This window comes from Brassica oleracea, chromosome C5 (genome assembly GCF_000695525.1).
Source record: "Brassica oleracea var. oleracea cultivar TO1000 chromosome C5, BOL, whole genome shotgun sequence".
Lineage (NCBI taxonomy): Eukaryota > Viridiplantae > Streptophyta > Magnoliopsida > Brassicales > Brassicaceae > Brassica > Brassica oleracea.
Window position 1 is genome coordinate 13520370 of NC_027752.1, and position 7418 is coordinate 13527787.

General features: G+C 41.7%; 1 protein-coding gene and 1 pseudogene across 2 annotated transcripts; one reads left to right on the forward strand and one right to left on the reverse strand.

Moving 5' to 3' along the window:
* Positions 1–602: 602 nt before the first annotated feature.
* Positions 603–3419, forward strand: LOC106296131 (microtubule-associated protein TORTIFOLIA1). 2 transcript variants are annotated; one of them, XM_013732195.1, is made up of 5 exons: positions 603–1623; positions 1699–1801; positions 1874–2439; positions 2539–2918; positions 3073–3419. In XM_013732195.1, exons 1-5 carry the CDS (start codon positions 787–789, stop codon positions 3077–3079), a joined length of 1893 nt encoding a protein of 630 aa, XP_013587649.1. In that variant the 5' UTR covers positions 603–786; the 3' UTR covers positions 3080–3419. The 2 variants fall into 2 exon arrangements, with proteins under 2 accessions (XP_013587649.1, XP_013587648.1); XM_013732194.1 differs by having other exon boundaries at positions 605–1623; positions 3016–3373.
* Positions 3420–3778: 359 nt separating this feature from the next.
* LOC106293167 overlaps positions 3779–7418 on the reverse strand; it is a 6714-nt pseudogene continuing 3074 nt past the window's right edge.

Consider the following 7418-nt stretch of genomic DNA (forward strand, 5'->3'; position numbering starts at 1 on the left):
TACTTTCAGAGTTTCTAGAGATAATGATATTTTTATTTTATCCCTTAAGTAGATATACTAGTAGGATACTATAAACTTAGGCAAATCTCCAAAATAACACCATTCTAAGTTTATATCACAAAAATAGCACTCAAAAACTAAAAAGATCAAAATAGCATCTTTTTAAGTTTATCCTTTGAAAATTTTAATTTTTTTATTTTTCAAAATTTGAAATCTTATCCCCAAAACCACATTTCTCAACTCTAAACCCTAAACCTTAAACTCTAAACCCTAAACTCTAAACCCTAAACCCTAAACCCTAAACCCTAAATCCTAAACCCCACCCTTTAACTCTAAACCCTAAGTTTGTGATTTTTGATAAAACATTAAGTGCTATTTTTGTGACTTTTGACCTTGAGTGCTAGTTTGGGAACATAAACTTGATTTAATGCTATTTTTGTCTTTTTCTCTATAAACTATTATCAAATTAAATTTTCATCGAGATTAATATGTGATTACTATAGTTAACTACTGTTATCATATAAGAATATTTTTTCCATATAACTAACAGCAAGGTTATGATAATACTTAGATAGTATGATTTATTTAATTAATTTTTCTGTCACCACTTCCCCCTCTCTCAAGTTAGCATATAAAAACCACATTACACAACAGGTCTACGCATAATCAGAGTTTCGATCTGCCGCCATATTCAAGCAGTTTCACATTTAATGTGAACACGTTCTCCTTCCATATCTCTCACATCGTTAAGACTCAACTCAAACACAAGAGAAGTAAAAAAAAAAAATGTCTATTCACGGACGGTTTCCTCCGAGTCCACCGGTCTCTTCATCTCCAAATTCTCAGTCACCGTCACCTTCTGATCTGAAACAAAGAGTCATCGCCTGTCTCAACAAGCTCGCTGACCGTGACACCTTAGCTCTCGCCACCGCCGAGCTCGACTCCATCGCCAGAAGCCTCACTCACGACTCCTTCTCCTCCTTCCTCAGCTGCATCCACAACACGGACTCCTCCTGCAAATCTCCGGTGAGGAAACAGTGCGTTGCCGTCTTGTCTCTCATGTCTCGCCACCACGGCGACTCTCTCTCTCCTCACCTCGCCAAGATGGTCTCCACCGTCATCCGCCGTCTCCGGGATCCGGACTCCTCCGTCCGCTCCGCCTGCGCCGCCGCGACCGCGGATATCTCCGCTCACGTCACGGCGCAACCGTTCACCTCCGTCGCGAAGCCGCTCATCGAGACGCTGATCCAGGAAGGCGACTCGAACGCGCAGATCGGAGCGGCGCTGTGTTTGGCGGCGGCGGTGGAGGCTGCGGCGGATCCGGACTCGGAGCAGCTGAGGATGTCTCTCCCCAAGATCGGGAAGCTGCTGAAGAGCGAGGCTTTCAAGGCCAAGGCGGCGCTTTTGAGTGCGGTGGGGAGTATCATAACTGCCGGAGGCGCGGGAACTAAACCGGTTTTGGATTGGTTGGTTCCGGTTTTGATTGAGTTTCTGAGCAGTGAAGATTGGGCGGCGAGGAAGTCAGCTGCGGAGGCGTTGGGTAAAGTCGCGACGGCGGAAGAGTTGGCGTCGCAGTACAAGAAAGCTTCAACGGCGGCTCTTGAGAGCAGAAGGTTTGATAAGGTAATAACAATCATTTAAACACACAGATAAAAGATCTTTTGTGTGAAGTGAATCTAAATCCATTTACAAATGCAGGTGAAAAGTGTGAGACAGACTATGAATCAAGCATTGAGTCAGTGGAAAGAAGTCTCAAGTGGTTTAGAAGAAGCCTTGTTGTCTCCTTCTAGATCTTCCACTGGTATGTTAATGTGTTGCATTGTCTGAAAAATTAGATTTGGTTTTTGACAAACAAAAAAAAAATTGGCTTCAGATGATGGTGGCAGCATTGGATGCTTTTCATCAGTCACGAGAAGTTCAAGCATTGAGGTTGGTTGCAAGTCTTCAAGACCAAAGAAAGCAACGCCTATAATGAAGAGGTCCCCATCATTACCTGTGAGTAGATCATATGGAACAACTAGACAACAAAAGGAGAATCTTCCAAAAAGGAATGTGACCATGTTAGCAGCTTCTATTGTGGATGATAAGAAGGGACCACAGTTTCCACCGGTAAAGCAATCTTTGGAAGATCGGAGTAGTGAAAGCGTTGAATCGAAGGAAGATGATGAGGCCAGCTCAGGGGGACCAGATATTATCAAACATACTATCTCTGAGAAAAGCAGGGAGGATAAGAAAGGACATGGCTTTTGTGGTGGTTTGAGGTCTGGCTCGAGGGTTGCACCATGCAGTGACGATGGTGATGATTCTTGTGATCCTGTTGTGAAGAAATGTAAAGATGATGTTGATGAGAGCAGGAAAGACAACGAGGAGCTGTCTTTGATACGTGAACAGCTTGCTATGATTGAGAACCAGCAGTCCAGTCTCTTAGACCTACTTCAGGTAATACAAATCTTTGTCATTAACGGTCCTGTTTTACCTTAATGTAGATGTTATGTAGATGGGTCAATCCTCACTGAAAAAAATACATTTTGGATGTAGAAATTCATGGGAAGCTCACAGAGTGGGATCCAGTCTCTGGAGTCTCGAGTAAGCGGTCTAGAGATGGCTTTGGATGAATTATCATGCGATCTTGCGGTTTCAAATGGGAGAGTCCCTAAGTGTAATAGCTGTGGAGGAGAGAGTTGTTCAAAACTACCTGGTACAGAGTTCTTAAGTCCCAAGTTCTGGAGAAAAACTGAGGAGAGACCAACGCAGACACGGACCAGAAACGCAGCAAGTGAAATGGCTGCTCAGGAAAACAGTTTTGACCAGGGGATATCGACTGATGTGAATAAAGTCGGTCAAAGGGGAGGAGGTTCTGTTTATCAGAAGAGATCAGCAAGAAACCAGTTCCAAGACTCTATGCATACAACCACCAGGTAAAACCATATTTTTAGTGAAGAAATAATCTTTGATTTCCTCAGTGGTTCTGCTTGTAAAGCTTTGATTTTAAAGGTCTGCTTTTGTATTTTTCAGATTATCTACTTGAGGAGTGCACTTGAATGTTTCTATTTTTTTTTTTGTTGGGGGAAGAGGGTGATGTGAGGATTGAAGCACAATAGAAGCTGACCAGACTGATTCCGATTAGTTATGCAAAAGCCAAATCTCAGATTCGATGCTTTGCTTCAACGGCCTGTTTGAATTTTCAAGTCTCACTCACATGTCTTAGTAACCTTTCTCTTTTAGAAAAACATTCTAATAATTTAATCAGTGGGAGTTTTAACGATCAAATGCATGTGAATAGAAATTATATTTATGTGATGTGTCATTGGAGTTATGTCAAAACCATGGACGGAGATAGATGTAAAGATTTGTGTGACTGTTTGGTGTTACTCTTGATCTGTATATCTTTTCGAAAGACAATGAATTATTGGTTGCTAGTTGCTATATAAAGAGTTAGGCCAAACAGGGGACGTAGCGACAACAAGTCTTCAAGCGTTTGTGGTTAAAATTAAATGGTTCTGTCTTTAACATAAAGAGTTATAATGGTTTTTTAAGCCCCAGTAACAGCTTCTCGTAAATCTTTCATGATCAGATGGCACAACTTTGTTATTATCTTTCTCAAGAGTTTATCACTGTGAATTGAATATTGTTGTTGGGCTTGCATTATCAAGAACTCTTCAACATTTTTTCAGAACTGGCATAAAGATGTTCAACTTCTTTCCAGAGGTTTGACATAAACATAATAATAACCATTCATATAGTAACAATGGATTAAAAGCAATATGGTTCGAGAGGTTTACAGAATAGAGATTAAACTAGGGACATAACAAAGAACGTATGCATTGTCTTTACATTTGTAAGATATGTCATAATATTTGGTTCTGAGATCATATGCCACCAATTGTACACCCGAAGATTCACGATCATAAAGCAGTAACTTGTCCTTCCCCAAAACTGATAGTGGTGTTATGTAATCCCTAAGCCCAGAAGAGGTTCTTTTGAGATCGATTGAATATATTTTCTTCCATGTCTTGTCTTCGGAATCAAACGACCACATCACATGCTGCCGTAGCCAAATTCTCGGAGAAACGCACAAACGATCATCAAGACTGCACATGATAAGATTCGGTGTGGTCAAGCCGTGGAGAAAGGGAGGTTGAGGAATGACTTGGAAAGTTTCGGTGTGAAGATCCAAAGACAAAACATTGGTTTCATCCCCCTCAGTGAGCCATCACAATACAGAGGAGCTTGGATGCGATGAATCAGATAGGGGGAAGCAGGGACAATGTACCTCCAAGCATTTGTGGTGACATCAAAAACTTCACAAGTAGTAATGCTTTTGTTTTTTAGACCAAGTTCAGCAGAATTGTATAACCAAACTACGTTGTATGTCCCGTTGATCTTGTTTTTACCAAATCCAGGAGAAGGTTGTCTGATCCTCCTATTGAAAGGGACAGCAAGATGATAGTTGCATGGAGGGATAGTTCTATGCCAACGGGTGGTGGGATTGACCACAATACTCTGACCATCATAACGATCGTAGATGCATATCAGACCGTCACAGCTAGTGTTGCAAACCTCGTAAAACTTGTTTTCCCAAGTAGTAGGGATCTTGACAGATACTGTTTACCCCACCGCCAACGTTCTAAGAGCTTCAATGCCAGAATTCCTTTCAGAACCACCATATAAGGACACAAAAACGACATGTGTTTTTCCTGATTGCTTAAGACGGAGCATCTGTCTTGTTTGGAAAGAACGGCATTGGATGATAGTAGATTTTGTGAAGTAAAGGCCCAATTCCGGCCCACACAAGTCCAGCAACGTTTGAAGACCTGCAACAAAAGGAATAATTACGTTAGTTTCCTTTTCACGTTCGACAAGAGACAAAGCGTTTGAATACAATCAGGAATAGGAAATCTAATGTCGGTGGCTGGAGTTATAAATAGGGAGGTAGTAAAGGCTTTAAGATCATCCGAAAACCACAGACTATAACGAGCAAGAGAGAAAGATCAAGAGCAATATTAAACAGGCTTCGTTTACTTATTAACCTTGTGATCTCTAATAGTTTTTATTGTGCGACTCTTTTGCATTCTTGAATAAAAGATACGTTTTGATTCATTGTTATTCTAAAGCACAAGTTGGATAGAATTCCTAACAAGTGGTATCAGAGCAATCCAGGTTAGATTGCAGGTGCTTAAGGGATGGGGAAAACAAGGATCGAAATTGATAGGTTCGACGGAACCGGAGACTTCTCGCTGTGGAAAGTTCGTATGATGGCTCACTTTGGAGTCCTAGGGCCAAAAGACATCCTAACTGATGAGAACCTTCTGTTGGATCCGCCAAAAGAGGAAGCAGAAGGAGATACGAAGGTCACAGGAGATGGAACTACGGAATCAAGCTCAAAGATCGATCCCGTTAAACTTGAAAAGTCGGAGAAGGCAAAAGACCTCATCGTCGTCAACGTAGGTAACCAAGTTCTACGGAAGATCAGCCACTGTGAAACCGCTGCTGCAATGTGGACCGCATTAAACATGTTGTACACAGAAACCTCTTTGCCGAATCGTATCTACTTGCAACATAAGTTCTACACGTTCAAGATGAACGATTCCAAGGGCATAGATGCAAACGTTGATGATTTTCTAAAGTTAGTAGCAGACCTAAGTAACTTGAACGTGGACGTCTCAGAAGAAGTTCAAGCTATCCTGTTACTAAACTCAATGCCTCGTATGTATGATCATCTTAAGGAAACTCTCAAATACGGTAGAGACACTCTCAAGATCAATGAAGTGACAGGTGCCGCGAAGTCAAAAGAACGAGAGTTACTTGAAAGTGGAAAGCTTTCAAAATCACAAGATGAAGGGCTGTACGTGGAAGATAGGGGAAGATCATTTAACAAAGGAGGAAACCGAAACGGTAAAGGCAGATCTAAGAGCAGACACGGACGATCCAAATCAAAGCCGAGATACGATAAGAACAACAAAGGATGCTGGACATGCGGGAAGGAAGGACATTGGAAACGGGAATGTCCGGAGAAGAAAACGCATATAGCTGCTAATGTAGCTGAAGAACCTAAGCAGCCATTTGTACTAACAGTTAGTACACACGACGCCAGTTCAGAATGGGTCATGGATTCTGGTTGTTCTTTCCATATTACACCCAACAAAGATGTTCTGTTTGACCTAGTAGAATTTGAAGGAGGCAAGGTTTTGATGGCAAACAACACTCACTGCGACGTCAAAGGGATTGGCAAGATAAGGATTGTGAGACCCGACGGAACCGTGGTTATTCTTACAGATGTAAGATATATGCCTAATATGAGCAGGAATCTAATATCCTACGGGATGCTAGAACGAGCAGGTTGCAAATACGAAGGAAAAGACTTCTTAATACGTTTCTTCAAAGATGGGAAAGAGATTTTATCCGGTAAGTACCATGAAGGATTGTATTACTTGCAAGGAACAGTTATGAAAGGGGAAGCAAATGTGTCAAGGGCAGAAACTGACAAGACAAAAATATGGCACTCGCGTCTGGGACACATGAGCTTAAAGAATCTGAATGTGCTCGTGAAAGATGGATACTTGTCCAATAAAGAAGTGGATAAACTAGAGTTTTGTGAGACCTGTGTTCTGGGAAAGTCCCACAAACAAAGTTTTCCTACGGCTAAACACACTTCAAAAGGTGTTTTGGAGTAGATGCATTCTGATCTATGGGGCGTGCCATCAAGCCCTGAGAGTCTAGGAGGATGCAAGTACTTTATAAGTTTCAGGTGTTTTGAAGTACATGCATTCTGATCTATGGGGCGCGCCATCAAGCCCTGAGAGTCTAGGAGGATGCAAGTACTTTATAAGTTTCATAGATGATTATTCTCGAAAGGTTTGGATTTACTTCCTAAAATCTAAAGATGAAGCTTTCAGCAAATTCAAAGAATGGAAGGATGCCGTGGAGAACAGCACAGGGAAGAAAATCAAGTGTCTTAGGACGGACAACGGGTTAGAGTTTTGCAATAAACAGTTTGACAAACTATGCAAAGACTCTGGTATAAAAAGACACAAGACTTGTCCATACACGCCACAACAAAAAGGTGTGTCTGAAAGAATGAACAGGACAATCATGGAGAAGGTGAGATGCATGCTCGCAGAATCTGGGTTAGGCGAAGAATTCTGGGCTGAAGCTGCATCAACAGCGGTCTACATTGTTAACCGATCACCAAGTTCTGCCATAGACTACCGTTTACCGGAAGAAGTATGGTCAGGTGTAAAACCTGAGTTGAATCACTTAAGGAGTTTTGGCTGCTCTGCCTATGTTCATACGATTCAGGGAAAGACAAGTCCTAGGGCTGTAAAGGGCGTTTTCTTAGGTTACCCATTCGGGGTAAAAAGATATCGAGTGTGGCTGTCTGAAGAGAAAAAATGTGTCACTAGTAGGAACGTAGTGTT